At 32.9% G+C, this 18,239-nt stretch overlaps 1 protein-coding gene across 4 annotated transcripts in view; it reads left to right on the top strand.

The window, feature by feature from the left end:
- Positions 1–18,239, top strand: part of PCDH9 (protocadherin 9) — an 879,176-nt gene that overhangs the window by 312,606 nt on the left and 548,331 nt on the right. For 2 of the 4 annotated variants that reach the window (XM_023513422.1, XM_003790161.3), the window contains exon 3: positions 13,219–13,320. The exons of the other annotated variants lie outside the window; for them this stretch is intronic. In XM_023513422.1, the coding sequence (XP_023369190.1) occupies positions 13,219–13,320 (102 nt within the window). The remainder of the gene's footprint in view (positions 1–13,218; positions 13,321–18,239) is intronic. 4 annotated transcript variants of the gene reach the window in all.

The raw sequence follows: 18,239 nt of genomic DNA, 5'->3' as shown, positions 1-18,239 counted from the left end.
TGGCTTTCTTCCTTAAAAGGCTTAAGATTTTAATTTTAAAATAGATTTAAAAAAAATACTCTGACCTTTGAAGCATTCACAGCTAGATAACTTTCAGGCTTGCTGAAGAGTTCCTATCCAACATCACTGTGATTAGTTTCTTTAATTTGGCCTGATTTCTTCCATAATCCTTCAAAAGGTATTTGAAACAATTCTTTTTCTGGAATGAATGTAGAGACACAATAAACATCAGACTTTTTCTTTCAAAATATCACACATTCGATTGTGATGTTTATTTCCTTGTGAATGAAAAATGTATATAGAACATGACAGTTAAAAATTGTAATTTGGTTTTAAGAGAATAACATTTTCAGATATATCAGAAAGATAAGAGCAAATGGTTAAAACTTAAAACAACTGCAAAGGTTCAGCTTTTCTGCACTCCTTTCACCAACTATATTATTTACAACATTTATAATGGTCCAAAGTTAGAGCCTGGTAATAAAAAAAAGACAAATAACTCTGTTTTAGATATAGAGGTAACACATGTAATAATATCTTATGTTTTTGACTTGGATAGATGGAGATCTTCTAATCTAAACTCTTTTTAGGTAAGGACACCAGGCTAGGAAACAGAGTCAGATGGTGCTAGACCAGAGCTGTCCAATGCCATCAAGTGCAAAATGGCACTTTCCAGTGTATTCTGAAACATCCTTCTTACTCTAAATCCTTAATTTAAAGAGTATGAATTTTTACTCAAAACATTGCAAAATATGCATAAAAATTTAAAATCAAAGTATGAAACACTGACCTTATAAAAACATATTTTGGAATTGTGTATTCAAAGATAAGGTTTGTCCCAGATACTTGGGAGGCTGACGCAAGAGAATGGCCTAAGTCCAGGAGTTGGAGGTTGCTGTGACCTATGTGATGCTACAGCACTCTACGGAGGACAATAAAGTGAGACTCTGTCTCTACAAAAAAAAAAAAGATAGGGTTTGTTTGTTTTTAGTGTACTATATACATAAACAAAAGCAAAGCTTGTGTACTTGCTCTCCATTCCACTTTCTCTGTATACTATTATAAATCTAAATTTGAGCTTCAGGGTTGGTCTTAGAAAGTTTTACAGTAAGAAAAGCATAATAAAACTTCTGAAATCATTTAAGATTTTCCCTTGAAAAGACAATATTCAAATAACTGGCACAGCCTTGAATTTTAAAATCACTTTAAAGCATTACAGATTTGAATGTCTGAATCTATCACTGGATTTCTTTGGCTGAAGGTTGGCTTGCACACTGTTGCTTCTAAAGGCTGGCATGTGCGTGCAGGTAGCCAAGTCTAATACTATGTAGGCTGACTTTAGAGAAACGTTTTTATGATATGGAGACACAATCGTATTGTTAGAAATTACATTCAATTCAGATTTTTAAAAATTTCTTTCCTTACCACAGAGATTTCAAAAATAATTATAATTCTTGGTAAGCGAATCTTTTCGGAAGTATTTTACCCCCAAATCCAGGATGCACTGGTGCTAGACGTTACATATGTTAGCTTAGGATAGCATATGATTTATTTATAGCATTTTTCTAAATTTATAAACAAACGTTTATATTATTGAATATATCATTTATATATTTTAGACTGAAATATTTCATAAAAATATAGCACTTGGTTTTGTGTAACACATACTTCCTCAATACAAATACGTGCCATCACCAGCATAAAACACGTATTGACAAGGATGGTGTGCGTGTTTGTGTGTGTGCTCACTTACAATGCAATTTAAAAATGGCCCCCTTGCATAGAGGTAGAATATTTACTGTACGTAGATCCCATCCCTAAATTCCTGCACTTTTCCCCATCTTAACATTTATTAATGCCAGTTAACAAAACATACTGTAAACTAATGCTGTTGTTGTTTTCTAATAAGCTAATTTGAGTGCTCTGTATTGGACATTCTTTCAGAACTCCTTAGGAATTTTAATCCACTCAAAAAAATGCATTGACTTGTCTATTCTAGAACATTAATTACTAGAGTGAAAATGAACTGCAACAGTGGAAATAAGGAAAGGCAATTTCCTCCCCTGAAGTCTTTCAATTCAGTCCAAAAACATAATAGAAAGATTTCACCCTCGAATTCTCAGGGAACACTTTTAAAACTTCTAGTGTATCTGAAATGTAAAATTCATGTTTGTCAAATCTATTTTTCCTTCTGTTGAAGAGACTTCATTTTTAGTCTTTTCTTCATGGTGCAAATAGTTAAATGCTACATATGTCGGGGAACATCCCAGGGATTTTATACCAACAAATTTAAATGCACTGCAAAACAATTGTCTTGACTATAATCCTGATCAACTGTAGTCCAGAAAACGTCTCTATTGTATTCCTTGGGATATGGTTGGATAGAAGTTAGCATTTCTTTTTAAGTGTCTGGGATGTTCCAAACTCCTGCCTTGTATGCATCCATTTATTTAAAATGCAGAATTAAGTTGCAATGTGCAAAGCTGAGTGGTATTAATAGAGCTTTGCTGGAGAAATATAACATGTAATCCTTTTGTAATTTAAAACCTTTCAATGCATTATTGCTCTTGTGAAATTGCTTTACCGTGAGCTCCAAGGAAGGGACCAATAGAGAAATCATAAAGTATAGAACATTAGGTGTTTGAAATATACTTTTTGGGAAAATTTTATTTCAATGCATGCCCGTCACAACTGGGTCAAAATAATTGCATAAAACTCTAATATAACATCCATGAACCATTTGAAGAAAAGTGTTCTAAAACACACAGAAGCTGTGTGAAATTTCAGGTCATTACTCACCAAGGGGGAACAATGCACAACCACTTTTATGAGGCCCACAAATCGTAGCAAGGCATCCATTTTTATCTATATTAAATTAGAAAGGTTGGTAGGATGGTAATTGCTTATGAAGTAATTCGGAGATACATGTGGGGAAATAGATGGGCTCGTTTCTGTATTTGTTTGTTTGGCAAAATTACAGTCACACCCTTGCACCCAGCACCCTACCCCCTCTGCCGTGAACTCTGCTGCCACATTTACCATTCAGTTCAAAGAGATCTGTTCCCGTATTGCGCAATTATAGGGAACCTGCTGAGTAACTCTGACATGAAGGGCTATTGTATGATTCTTGATTGAATTACCAAAAATGCAACAAGAATACAAAACCATTTCCCCCTTCTTCCAGGTTTCTTGAAAGAGTGCGTAGAGAAAAGGTAACAAAATTCAGCCTAGTATATCTCTCTGAAAGTGGATGGTTATTTATTTTGGGGATATATCTCTACCTCTATTGCCAGGTCTGGCTCAATCTCCATCTATCTTTATCTGCATTTCTGCATTTGTCAATAGTCCACTAAGAAAAGATTTCAAAATCCTACATAGATGGAAAATCAACAGAACACACATACACACATCTCAGGAAAGCAGGCAATTGACAGAGTTGCTGAAACTGTACACTAACCAAGATATTTATGGCAAAAGATCATTTTGAAATACCACCTATCCAAAAAAAAAATGTTGAGACAAAGTAAATTTTTCGTTAAGGTACTTGGCACTTACATGTTTTATTAAATTCTTAGAATTGTCTGAAAAAATGTCAGCCAGCCTATGATAGTGACTGTTAAATTTTGGAATAGCATATAAAAAGGGAATTTCTAAACAAAGAAAAAAATATGAAAGTTTTCATCCGGTACTTCAGCTAAAAACGGCTTACTGAATTACTTCAGACTTTAATTTCACATCCTTAGATTTTTTATTTTTTTTTCTAATCCTCCTTCTTACTTAGCTTTGTTAAGATTTTCTTCTGTATATAACGTAGTCTTTATATTTGGGGATATATTGGTTCTATTTATTCTACCATAAGGTAGTAAACTGAGGTAAATACTATAGAAATACTTTACAAGTGACCCACTTGCAACAAGAAAGCACACAATAAGAAATATTTTTTCATCTGTTACGTTTCACTTGATTAAATGGAACTATAATTGAGGAAAGCCAACTGGTTTATTTAATGGCCTGTGCCAAAAGACTGTATAAAATCAGCTTTTGTTTTCTCATAAATCCAGGTCCAACAGTCAACTTCTCACTGTTCACTGAGCAGTAGTGACTACCTCCATCTGGCTAGTCTTCCTGCAGACCTGGATTAAAAATGAAACGGGATGTTGGAACAGGGAGGAAAGGGAGTACTTTTGAAGGAGATGAGAAAATAAGATCCGTTTTTGAGATATCAAGAAGAGAAGGGGAAAGCACATCTCTTGATAGAAAGGGGATCCCAAATGTGCACTATTGAGAAGAAAAGAAGAAAATTTATAAGAGGGTTGTCAGTGAGCTCCATGGAGTGTTGAAGCACTTCCCCTCAACCTGCTTAGGGATTGTTAGGAGGGCTACTGCTCCAGAAAAGAACCAGGAGGATGGACTTTGCAAAGCCCACTGGGTAGGGACATGTGGCAGTGCCCAGAAGTTGAACATGAGCTTCTGTTTTCCTCTATCCAGTGTTTAAATCCAAATTTACCTAAATTAGTTAACATACTATTGTGACAAAGGTGCTCTTTGCCATGAACAGCTATGGATCCAATTAGAGAAAGAAAGCCCGATAACCAAACCCACTGCTTTGTTTATTATCCTTCTTATGGGCACTCTCCAATTACCTGACTTTTTTTTTTTTATGGCATTTGTGACACAAATCATAGGTCTTGGGAACGTTAATTTTGCAGTGACTATGTTGGGGACAAAAAATGTCTATAAATAAATGATCACCCAGAGAGTTAAAAGCCAAAACAGACTAGGTGAATATAAATCACTGTGAAATGTTTGTGTTTATTAATTTATTCTTTCATTTATTTCACTGACAAATATTTATAAAGTGCATGGTGATGCTGCAAGAATTGTGTGCTCCGTGCTGGAGAAGAACTGTCAACACCAGATGCATGTACCCTCTTGCGTGTGAAAGGGGTCACAACCTTATTTACATGAAGTAGAGAAAGAGCTAGAAGCTCTAGTAGCACAGGAGAAGGGAGGAACTCACAGGTTCTTCACTGGGCTTTAGAAAAACATTTCTAAGCAAAAAGTCACGGAGGTTTTATAATTTATAAAGCTGTCTCAAAACAGTTACCAATCTTCTTTTGGTATAGATGGAAAAGATTTTTAATAAAACATGCTAATTCTTTTTCTCTGTGTTTTTTTTTTTTTTTTTTTTTTTTGTATGGTGAGGTATCTGATAAAACTCAGAGAAAGTAAAGTGAGATAAAGAAAACTCATATGTCCTCTATATTATACTAATACAATCCTAGATTAGTGTATTATACTAGTATTAGTATATATTTTATTATATTAATATTATACTATGCTGATATTTTGTGATATTCATCACCAATATTCAAAGAAAATTTTATTTTTAGAGAACAGATGCAAAACAATTTAAATAAACAGATTCCTGATATATTAGAAGTAAAGATAGTATTCTCTTTGTATCCTTTTGTGATCTGCCTTTATTTCTTACTTCACATAAAGAATTCCTACCTTGAAATTATTATGCATTGTGAACATCTATATTTCTGAGATTTGATTAGGCTTTTATATAACATTTGATTTTAAATTTTATCATACTGAGTTTTCATTTTAAATAAAAAGTATCTACCTCAAACCACATACCTCTATCTTCTATGAAGTTCAATGAACATTTTAACTTTGTTTGCTGGTGATGATTAAAGATGGCAGAAAAACAATCCAAAAAAGAAAAATTCCTAGAAAATATTAGAGAGAAGACTAAAGATATAGGCTCAAGGTTTCCTGAAATGAGACAGTATAAATTTCAAGGGATTAAATTATTAAAACAAAGTCTTAGAGTTAATAAGAATCTACACTATGAATCACTTAAAAGATAAATGTTATCAGTTTCTAGAAGCACCTATAAAAATGTGGGCTTTGATATAAGCATGTTCGGGAATGTTCTAAGAGTCCTTTCCTTATTTGCTTGCAAATAGAAAATTGTTCATATATCCATCTGAGAAAATATTTTAGAATCACAAGCTATTCAGTACAGTGTAACTGTCAAAATGATCAACTCCACTGGAGAAGATACATTCAGAGGCAGTGCTCAGGCTTCATCTTCTCCAGTTCTTTGAATCATAACACCACTACCAATATTCACAGTTAAATGAATCCTGAAAGAGGGCAAGGGAAGTAAGCAAGCTGTGAGGGTGTGGAGTGTTGGAAGGTTAGGGACATAAATGCAACAAGGAGAGGGAGGGGGCAGTCCTGGTAAGTTCCGCAAGAACTGAGAGTTGTACTTTGATTTACTGACATGGAAATCACTCGTAAATATAGTAAAGCAATTTCAGAGGAATGGGGGCCAAAAAATCTGATACATCTGAATCACCAAAGAAATAAATGTGAAAAAGATGAACATCAAGTATTGACAATTCTTTTTTTTTTGCAATTTTTTGGCCAGGGGCTGAGTTTGAACCAACCACCTCTGGTATATGGGGCCAGCTCCCTACTCCTTTGAGCCACAGGCTCCACCCCAAGTATTAACAATTCTTAAGCTGGATTTTATTCACTTTAAATTAGAATTTTTTAGTTAATCTTTTGAGTTTTTATACCAAAATTTTAAGAAACTTTAGAATTCTTTGTGGTAGGAATCCTTAGTTTGTTAAAACGGGTAGGAATAACATTTCAGTGGGTGTTTTTTTTAACAAATAGAATTGTTCTTTAATGAAACCTATAACATAAAAATACAAGACCTTTAAAATGATTGCAAAAATTTTGGAAAAACACCTTTGATTTTTAGCAAGCAACTTTGATTTTGTAAGAAGGTAGGAGGAGTAATGAAATAATGGCGCTCAAGGAGTTGTTTTGTAGTTGGGTGGGAAATACAAAGTACTCCCTTTTTAGCAAAGAAAACAGCCATGTCTTATTTATGATTATGTGATTTTTCATAAAACTTTTGTTGCATTTGCTGCTGTTGATTTTTTTCTATTATATCATATCCATGAAGTGCTTTTTTAAGAATTTGTGTCAAAAATGAAAGAGCTAACATACCTGATTATGTGACAAGTGTGAGTACTTATTTCTATAGGTGGAAATAATAACCTAAAGAACAACAATGAGTGTTTGGAGGAGGCAAGATTTATCTACATATTAAAATATAGACTATCAATCATAGGTGATGGAAACTATTAAATGGGTTTTAAAGTATAAAACAAATGTATTTACTGTGATTTCCATTTATTCTGAATATTGTTATTGAGTTCTAGACCTCTTGTTTGATTTACATATGCACCCTGTAATAGTAAACCTGATTTGAAAATCCATCTTAACCATTATTCATTATATAGTCACTTATGTTAAATCAGACAACTAGTAAAATTCTTTGGAAGAAACATATTAGTCTTTTAAAACAAATCCTTTTGTGTTAGGCTGCAACTCTCCCTGAAATAGAAACTTGTTAGAAAGACTTCATACTGATAAAATTGTTCTTTCCTTAATACATTTTTTTATAAAAGTTTAGATATTTGTGATATTTTATATCAAAACATTATTTACAGTATCAATTTTATCTTTTTTGTGTGTTTTTGGTTTTGCTCTGATTAATGGATGTAAAATCCCCAGAGGCAATTTACATCATAACGTTCAATTTTTAAAAGTGAAGAACCAACAGTGGTCTCTAATTTTCCTTTGATGCCATTCACTGTTCTGTAAACAAAGCTTCTCCAGAATTAGATACAGGAGAGGCCGAGGGGTGAAGTCTTACTGGAATAGAAAAACTTACCAGGGTGTTATTTTAAATGTGTTCATTTGCTTATGCTGCATTTTTCCTTGGGGAAGTTGGGAACAAAGAGATTATGTATTAAGCTCACCCCTAGCACTGCTGGTAGTGTTATGAAGCACATATCCCCTGGGTAGTCATCCCTTACAGTAAGTCCAGTTCTATCATTTCTCATCACTGGTTTTACTGTTGAATTTAATGCACTAATAACTCCTATCTATTCTCAAATCAATCCTCACATTCTCCATATTTGAACTACCATCAAACTACTCATGGATCCAGAGAATTAATGTCTTTCAGCTTTTCATTTGCAGTTCCTTCAGTCTTGAATGCCTGCTAACCATCATTTCCCCATCAGTCTATCTCTTGAAACTCTCCCTATCTATCAAAACCTGGTTCTGATCATTCTTTTCTCTGTCCCTTAGCAATCTGCATGCATTTTCATGTGGCTTTTTCACTTATCACGGTGGTTATTTATTTTCATTTATGATTTCATTACTAGAGTGAGAGTATTATAGATATTAAATGCCATATCTTGACAAGCCAGTGAAATCCTGACACATAACATGCACTCAACAAATGTGTGATTACAAACAAATAAGCAAATAGATGCATCCATTCAGGTCAAAGTGACAAAGTAGAAGTAGCTCCAGACTTGTGTTACTACTATGATTGTTTTAGAGGGGAAATTGTTAGACAATGACGCTGAATATATTTGAAAGAACTTCTGTCTTCCCTGTCTGTGAAAGGATTATATTCTGTACTCATCTGCAGAGGTTCCTTACAGATAATACATAAATTCTTATGTAAGAAGACATAAAACATTACATCAGTTAAGGATGTTTTTCAGATATAGAGGCTTTGTGCTATATCTATGATAAAATTACAACCCTGTATATAATAGGCTATTTTTTTAAAGGAAAAGTAAATGCTATGGAGAAAGATATCAGATTGAAATAAGAATGAGGCAAAATTTACTATAATGTCCTGAGGGTCAGACAAAGAACTTAATCCAAAAATTCCAAACTCTGGTTATGCTTCAGAATTATCTGGGAATTTTAAAATATTTATGACTCAGATCTGATTTAACTGGTTTGAAATGGGGCTCTGTCAGTAACTTTTTTAAAATTTCAAAATATTATAGAGGTACAAAAATTTTGGTTGTATGGATCACTTTTGTTATACTTGAGTCAAGGTGATTGATTCATGTTTTAAGTGAGCCTATCATCAGGAGAGTATTCCTAGTACTCACTAGATAGGTTTTTCCCATCTCTTTCTCTCCCTTTTTTGATTTCCACTAAAATCAGTAAAACCTCCCTCTGTGAACATATGTGCTCATCAGTTTTTCCATTCTTCAAAAAGATCAATGAAGATAAGGATTTTAAGTTCCATCCATATTGTTGTAAAAGGTATTAGGTCATCCTTTTCTTGGCTGGGTAATAGTCCACAGTTTGTTAATCCACTCATAAATTAATCACTTGGGTTGATCCACATCTTTGCAATTGTGAGTTCTGCTGCAGTAAACATTCAAATGCAGGTGACTTTTTGATAAAAAATGACTTATTTTTATTTTTCATTGTTATTCTCAATCCAGTAGTGGATTGTTGGATAACAAAGTAGTTCTACGTTTAGTTTTCTCAGGAATTTCCATAGAGATTGTACTAATTTGCAGTCTCACTAACAATGTGTCACCATTTCTTTCTCTCTAAATCCATTCCAGCTTAAGAGTGAAGGTCATCTCCCTCCCCTCCCATCAAAAAAGGAATACCAGCTCTCTAGCAATGAATACCAACCAAAATAAAAATATTGAAATGACAGATAAAGAATCCCAAACATAGATTGTAAGGAACCTCAATGAAATCCAGAAAAAATGGAAAACCAACTCAAAAAAATAAAAAAAAAATTCAGAAAATAAATGAAAAATTCATTAAAGATATCAACATAATATATTAAAAAAATAGAACTTCCAGACATTTAAAATTTATACAAGGAAATACAAAACACAGTGGAAATGTTTCAGGGCTGACTAGACTAGTCATAATAAAGAATCTCAGAGCGTGATGACAAGTTTTGCAAATTAGTCAAAAATAAAGAACAGAGAATTTAGATGAATGAACAAAGCCTAAAATAAATATGGGATCATGGACAGTGGTCAAACGTAAGAGTCATAGGCATCCCTTAGGGTGAAGAAGAAAACACATAAGGGCTGGAAAACTTATCTGAGGGAAAAATTGAGGAAAACTTGGTTTCAGAGTTTTAGACATGCAAGTATAAGAAGATCAATGAACAGCTGGGAGATTCCCCTCAAAGAGACAAACAATACGATCCATAGTAATTAGACCAACCAAAGTCAAGAGGAAGGAAGAACTGCTGTGAGCTGGGAGGTTAAAACATCAAATAACCTACTGAGGAAAATCCATCAGACTAACTGCAGACTTCTCAACTGGGAATTTATAAGCCAGAAGTGATCAGGGCCCCGTGTTCAGTCTTCATAAACAGAGATACTGTTACCATAGAATTTATTATTTTGCAAACTAAGTTTTGGGCATGAAGGAGAAATAAAGGGTTTTTGTTGTTGTTGTTTGTTTTGTTTCGTTTCGTTTTGTTTTATTCCATACAAGCAATCGCTGAGGGAATTTGTCATGATGAGGCCTGCCCTGCAGGAAATACTCAGAACTGCATGATACATGATCAACTAGTCAGTGTAAAACTATCCAAAAGCTAAAGCTCAGAGCTCATATAAAATAGCTACCCAAGAGTTAAAACAAAGCAATGAGTTGCTAATCAACAGCTTGAACACCGGTGTCCCACGTATCAGTTCTATCACTGAACGTGGACAGTTTAAATGCCCCATTCAAGAGACATAGACTGGCTGAATAAAACCCAAGTATCTGTTGTCTCCGGAAACACATCTGACTCACAAGGACCTATATAGACTCAAGTTGAAGGGATAGAAAAACATATTTTATGCAAATGCAAGCTAAAAGAAAGCAGATGTAGATGTTCTTATACCAGATAAAACTGACTTTAAGTCAACAATAGTAAAAAAAGGCAAAGATGGTCATTATAATGGTAAAGGCCACCATTCAACAGACATAACTATGCTAAATATTTATGTAGCTAACTTAAGAGTGCCCAGATTCATAAAGCAAACCCTACTCGATCTAAGCAAAGAGATGAACAGCACCATTATAATTACCAGGGACTTTAACACCCCACTGACAGAACTGGACAGATCATCCAAGCAGAAAATAAATAAATAAACACTGAATGTAAATGGGAATCTAGACCAAATGGACCTAATAGACATTTACAGAACATTTGACTAAAAGAATACTAAATATACATTCTTTTCATCAGCACATGGAATAGTCACTGACATTTTTAAAAAGCTACCCAGTTGATTTTAATATAAAGCCAGAGTGAGGACAACTGCTGGGCCACAGAAATTCCGGAAATGTTTCTCAGAAGGAAAACTGCATAATACATGAGAACTTTTAAAAAGATTAATCAGCACGAGTAGATATGAGGAGAGGCTAGAGACAGAAATTGAGGAATGAAAGTATCTACGGACATCTCAGATGAAAATAATTGTTTTAAGGAATAAACTTTTTTTTTTTTTTTTGCAGTTTTTGGCCGGGGCTGGGTTTGAACCTGCCACCTCCGGCATATGGGGCTAGTGCCCTACACCTTTGAGCCACAGGCACCACCCAAGGACTAAACATTTTTTAGAGAGTCAAGAAAGCTGTTGAGAGAAAAGTTTTCACTAAATATTGAATTTGTTCAGAGAAGCTTAGAAACATTTAAATAAATAATATTGGCAAAGAAGAATTTTGCCAACTACATATAAAAGTTATGAAGGTTGCAAGCAGAGGTTAAAATGGGAATCGTCACTTGTCGAATTAGTCATGAAGAGTTTATAGAGGTGGAAAGTTTTGAATAGAATTGAAATTAAATTGTTTCTGGTGAGGACAGCCATAAGATAACTTTTTCAAGTTAAAAAGTTATAACATGGGCATTTTGGCTTAAGAGCCATGCTTTCCTAATTGCCATATAGCTAGTTATCTTAATTAAACAAACATAAATAAAATAATTTATATCTTCAAAATGTGATGCCAATGCTATAAAATTATATTAAATATTAAAATGAAAATGCAGTGAACTCAGTATTTAAAAGTTCTAAAACTCGTTTGATTATAAAAATGTCTTAGTTATTTCCTAATAGATTTTTTTCTGGAATGGTGAATATAGCATTTTATTAATGTATAGAAAACTTGGCATACTATTTTAAAAAATGGTACTTCCCTCCTAATATGATAAAGATAGGTGTAGATTTGTGGAAGAGGAATTGGTTATCAATGATTCACCTTTTCTGGAGGCACTACTGTATCTTTTTGTTAAAAACTCTTCAACATTATGCCCAATAAATAGCCAAACAGCAAAACTTATGAGTATTCTTTACCTTGAATCTAATGAGAGATTTAGGAGAGAAAGAAGTAAGGAAATAGGAAGTGAGTAATGTCTTATTTCGCCAAATATGCCCTTATTGGAAATGTGGAAAACAGTCCTTTTTATATTCTCACAGAGAAATACCAAGCCACCATTTAATATCTTGTATTCTGTAATATACATCCATTTCCAGATGAATTATATCAGGTGACATACATATATATATATATTATATATATATATAAGTGTATATATATGTGTGTGTGTATATATTTTATATATTTATATATATATATATATATATTTTTTTTTTTTTTTAAAGAGACAGGGTCTTGCTATGTTGCCCAGGCTGGAGTGCAGTGGCTAGTCACAGGCACGATCCCAGTACTGATCAGCATGGAAAATGCTTTCTATTTAATACAAAAAAGTGAACTAATATTTAGAACACTAAACTTTCAGTGTTTTGATTTTATCTATTTCAAATGTATCATTGATATGGGCAATTCATATGGCAGGCAAGGATAGGTGGCATGGTCCTAGAAATCTGGGTAGCAATACAACCTTGGGGAAAAACTATTCCTCAGTCTTCTTATCCATAAATGGTGATAATAATAGTACCTGTGTTATGGGCTAATATGTGTGTAGTATCAATATATGTCAGTCGCTTAAATAAAGCCTCACACAAACAGTAGCACCATCTAAGTTTTAGCTACTAAAGTTAGAAATGTAGTAAGTTAATATTGCTTTAAAAAAAGCAAGTGGAAGGTAAAATAAGTACATCTTTCATTTCTTTAGTTGCAGTAAAGACATTGGGACAGTTTGTTCATCCTAGGGACATTTTGTATCTGTCTGGTAAAGACTCAATATTAATGCATGGATCTCTGAGTGTACAGTCTTGTTGACTCAAATGGTATTGCTTTATGAGGCTCCTAGCAAACAGTCATGTCTCTCAATGGACACTCTGACTATGGAGTAGTTTGTCACAATTATTTGGTAATCTCTTTCAGTGTAACTCACACAACAAAAGTGACAATATTCCTGTCACTCCTCAGAAATGTCCCAGCTCTGCGGGTTTCCACATGCAGGAGAATGAAGAAAGCCATTACGAGGTATGCCGTATCTCTATACAGACCATGTTAGTAGTGACCGAGTTTCATTTTCCTAATGACTTTACTCTGTGATCACTAGAATAAATATTTTCTTTGCTGACCTCATCTATGGTCACGATTTTGGTACTAGTCCTTTAACTTTAAACTTTAAACAATAACTTTAAACAATTTTAGAACAAAAAGCTCACAATAGTTTTTCCCTCTGGGATAATGGTCCAACTATTACATGAAATGTTGGTAACACTAAGTGACAAGTACTGATTTTTATGTATTTTTAAAGAAAGTAATGACCAACTTTTCTTTTAGTTCAATATTCCTGACTGATTCATTTTTATTAATTGAGCTAAAAGATATGCACATCTATTTCTTAAAAAGATTGATTTTCTTCATCCTCTGGACTCAAGGAAGATAGGCAAGACAAATGCTTAATATGAATTGGTAAAATTACAATTTTTATTAATCATATCATTTTTTTACTTCCTTTTTTATTTCCTTGCATGTTTGAACTTAAAGTAAAAACCATTACTTTCCTTAAAAAAATTAGTTCATTCGCAGTAAAATGGGTAAGATCCATATATCTGTTTTTCCTTTTGGGTTGGAAGGGCCATTCCAGTACCAATAATTCCATTGTAGCTAGATAAAAAAAAAAAATTGTTTTCTTTTATTTCATTTTCTTTAATTGTGGTAAAAATACATAACATAAAATTTACTATCTTAACCGTTTTATGTGGAGATTTCAATAGTTTGAAGTATAGTCACACTGAAGGAATTACATTTCAATAGTTTGCTCTAATGTCAAAATATACTTACTGTTTCATTTATTTTCCAAAGTAATGGCATACAGATTGTAGATATATAATGTGTATTTGTTCTATTTTCTATAGAATGCAGGGCTTTTTTTTCTTCCAATTCCCTTAAAACATTTTAATTATTATTAATGGTAAAAAAATATTTTACATAGTCCTTGCTTTTGCCATCGAAAGGAATCAATCATTCTCAAAATACTAGTAGTATTAGAGACTGAAGAAACTATTTTGATAAAATAAATTGAGTTGAGAAAGCCATTTCTTATTCTATATACTATTAGTTGAGTTGGAAAGAGGACTGAGTGCTATTTGGTTCATGTAAATCATAAAAATGCCTACCCGGAATGTTGTTGAAGTCATTTAAATGCAACTAGATTTCAAATTTCTAAGAAGTGTATTTATTTGTATGATATTTTATGTTTGCATTAGTGATGCAAGAATCCCTATGCCTCAGATAATCTCTGATTATCAAAAGAAGTAGGATGGGAAAATTGTTTACTGAAGATTTCCTTATTTTTTGTGTAGAGAATTTCAATGAAATATAATTTATAGAATTTTGTATAAACCACTTAGTTCTTTTTCATTTCTAGATATTTCATAAAGCTCAAAGCACAAGAACAGAGTTTATATAGGTTTTGTTACCCTAAAGTTCTAAGGAATTCAAACAAGAAACAAATGAGATCCAGAGTTATTATGTTGATTTAAGTTATTAGTCCAATTGTCAAAGATGAGTGAAAGTAAATCTTTCATGTTATATTTATCAACGAAGAAAATAGAAAAATTTTCAGAAACTTTTTACCCCATCAATTTTCACTTACCCATCATGATCCAGGCCTACTGCAGTCTGAATGATTTTGAATGAGGGTATCCATAAAGCCCTCTGTGTCTGGGGATTTGTAAAACCAACTAATAATGATGATATGAACAACTTTTATAGTTTGGAGCCTATACTAAGGACTGTTTTCAAGCACTTTATGTAGATATTTTCACATCATTAATGTTTTCCCCTTGGCCACTTTAAATTGATTTTGATCACATTGCATCCAGTTTCTTAAATATGTATTTTTTAATCCAGAGAGATTTTTCATTAAATAAAACTTAAAGACTGATATCAATTTTAGAGTTCTTTAAAGCATTCTAAGAGGCAGCATTTCCATATAAATCTATAGACCAACAACAAAGTGGGTAGTTTTGGGAATCTATTTCTTAAAAGTTATTAATCTGGAGTTAATAGTTCTTGAGAATTAACAATGAAAGATGATTTTAATATACAAAGTTGTAATCTCTAATATATAATTTCTTTTCTTTATATTGAATAAGGTTCCATACCTGGAAAATGTATGTAATTTCCTAATTAATTTTGTAATTTATCTTTCTCCTCTTTAATCACCTTGGTAAAGCAAAATATTTTATTATATAAAACTACACTTTTGTTCAAATAATAGTCATATTTTGAGTCACTTAATGTTAATAGATCTGGATAAGGTTATTGAATTTATATTACGATATCACTGCATATATAATATGCTATAATTTTATGTACCTCTAGGGAAAAACATGCTGTCATTTTAACTCCAATCAATTGTTATTTAAAATTTATTTAATATGTGCACAGATTTAAAGTACATTAAAAAAAGAGAAATTTTTAAGAGATTTTAATGAACTGGTCAACATACAGGGATGGTCGACATAAGGGACTTCATCTGAGTGCATGTGGTGCTTGTCCAGTCTATAAATGTAAGGTCATCTTGAGGTGGTCAGTGTAGGGACGTAGTCAACTGTGGAGGTTCTGCTGTATTGAAATATAGCTTAATTGTATCTGACAAAGACCCCTTTAGGTAGGTGTGATTATTATTCTCACTCTACAGATGGGGAGATAGATATGATTTACTCAAATTCACATAGACAGTTACTAGTGGGGCTGGAATATCACCTCAGACACATGGCTTCAGAAACTGCAAAGGTAACAAACTTGGGATATTGTCTTAATATAAACAAGCAAGCAAGGAAAAATCCCCCCAGGCTATTTGACTGTCAGGGACCATAGAGGTTACATATTCATGTTACTGAAGAATTATAATATAATACATAATAGGTATACTATAATATAATATATAAATATATTATGTGTTTATATATAAAATTTATATACATATATAATATGTGGAGACAATAGATTTGGCATAGCTTGCTGTATGTCACAGAGCAAGCTAGTGCTATCATTAAAATTTGATCCTAGAATTTCTGATCCTGAGAAATTTAATAACTCTACCTTAAAACATAAAAAGCCCAAACAAGTGTTAAGGGAAATAGTTCATACTTACCCTTTTTCTTAAATTAGGTTTCAAATAAGGTATAAATATAAACTGCCAGGTTTAAGTTTTCTGTCCCAGCATACCTTCTCACTGGATACACAGAGTACCAGAATGATCAAAATAGAAGCACAAATATTACAAAAGTTTTCATATCATAAATGCATATCACTTTGAATAAGCATCTTTGATTCATAAATTTTATTGTTATTTCCCTTTTATTACATTTCATTCCTTTTCCCTGTGAAACAGCATGGAATGCAAACAGAGATTTCCTTGTCTATATGTTACAATCTTAGGAAAACGTCTCATAGTTTCTGGAATTCACACAAGACTGCATCTCAGTACGAGTAGCTGTTCCCTGTCACTGTATTTGATGCTTGAACTAAAGAATTTTTACAAAATGGTCTAGTGTTCAGGGTATGAATTTTTGAGATAAGGCTTTTCCCTTGTTGGGATAAAATCCGAAAATCAATGTCAGATGGAAATCTTAGCTCTAAGAGTTAGAGAGATTGGTGGAAGGGTTTTAAAATAAGTGTGAATTCTAGCCGCCAGACTTTGGAAATGTGGCAGTTATCGCTAGTGTGAAATTCATGGGTACAGATGGTTGATTAAGATATCCCAGGATGGGCTACTACTATAAATCTCCGCAGCAAAATTGAGAAAACCATTTGGATATGGAAAATACTTTTGACCTTTCTATATAAATACATAACAGATTTTTTTCTGGATTCATAAATTCATGGACATTACTAATAAATTATCATTGGTTTCATGAAATTGCCAGTGTGTCACACGATGGAAATATTGAATAGAATGAAAATGTCAAATGGTGAGTGTCCTGGAAGAGAATCAAACTGTGACTATTACTACACGGCCTGTATTTCACATTCATAACCTCATTTGAGATAATAGTCTTTAAGGTCGGGATAATTTTTCTTCCCATTAAGACGAAGTTACGGGTGCACATGGAGCCTCGTTTACCACCGAGGATATACTGAGACCTAGAGTACGATGAAGCTCAGTTTGTAGCACACCTTAGGACTCTGTCATTTAAACAACATTTAAAGAGGGTAGGAACATAATGACATTATCTGTTCCTTTCAAAGAAAAAGGAAAGACATAAATCTCAAAACCGTTTTGCTCTTGTCTTAATTGGTCTTATCCTATTTTGTCTTTTCTAGAAAAAAGTTAATATTGGCAATGGATTTAACATATGGGTCTTAATAGCATAAGGTTGCATTTTCCAACCATCATAGTCCATACTTGTGTTTTCTTGTTCCCGGTACATTCTGTAGTCATGTTACCCAAGTACATTTACATAATTATGCATGAACATGTAAAGTATATATGGACTCAATCCTTAGAATAGGTACTGGAGTGGATAGCAGCTTTTAAATTAAAATAATTAGCAAGTAATCATTTATCAATGATTATTTAGAGTGTTTAATGCTTTATAGTATTTAAGAGTAATAAAATCATTTAAATTTAATAGACTTTTAATAATAACATTGATTCACAACCCAGTTTAGTTTCATTCTCTTTCTACATAAGGTAGCATTTTGTAAAATCTGAAATTTAGTTAATATATAGCCAAAGATACACATACCCATGCATAATACACATACACACATATCTTGGGAATAATTGCTAATATATCAAAATATTTTTATTCTTAACATATGACATTGCCCTCCAAAATGCAATAAATTAAGAAAAATGATGTGTATTATCTCAGTTGCTAAGAAACACTGCATATACAATAACCAGTAAAGAACGCCATGTTGGGGTCAGTCTGGCT

This window comes from Otolemur garnettii, unplaced genomic scaffold (genome assembly GCF_000181295.1).
Source record: "Otolemur garnettii isolate 467f Iridium unplaced genomic scaffold, OtoGar3 scaffold00040, whole genome shotgun sequence".
Lineage (NCBI taxonomy): Eukaryota > Metazoa > Chordata > Mammalia > Primates > Galagidae > Otolemur > Otolemur garnettii.
Note: the sequence above shows the minus strand (reverse complement) of the source record. Positions and strands in the feature narration are given on the sequence as shown.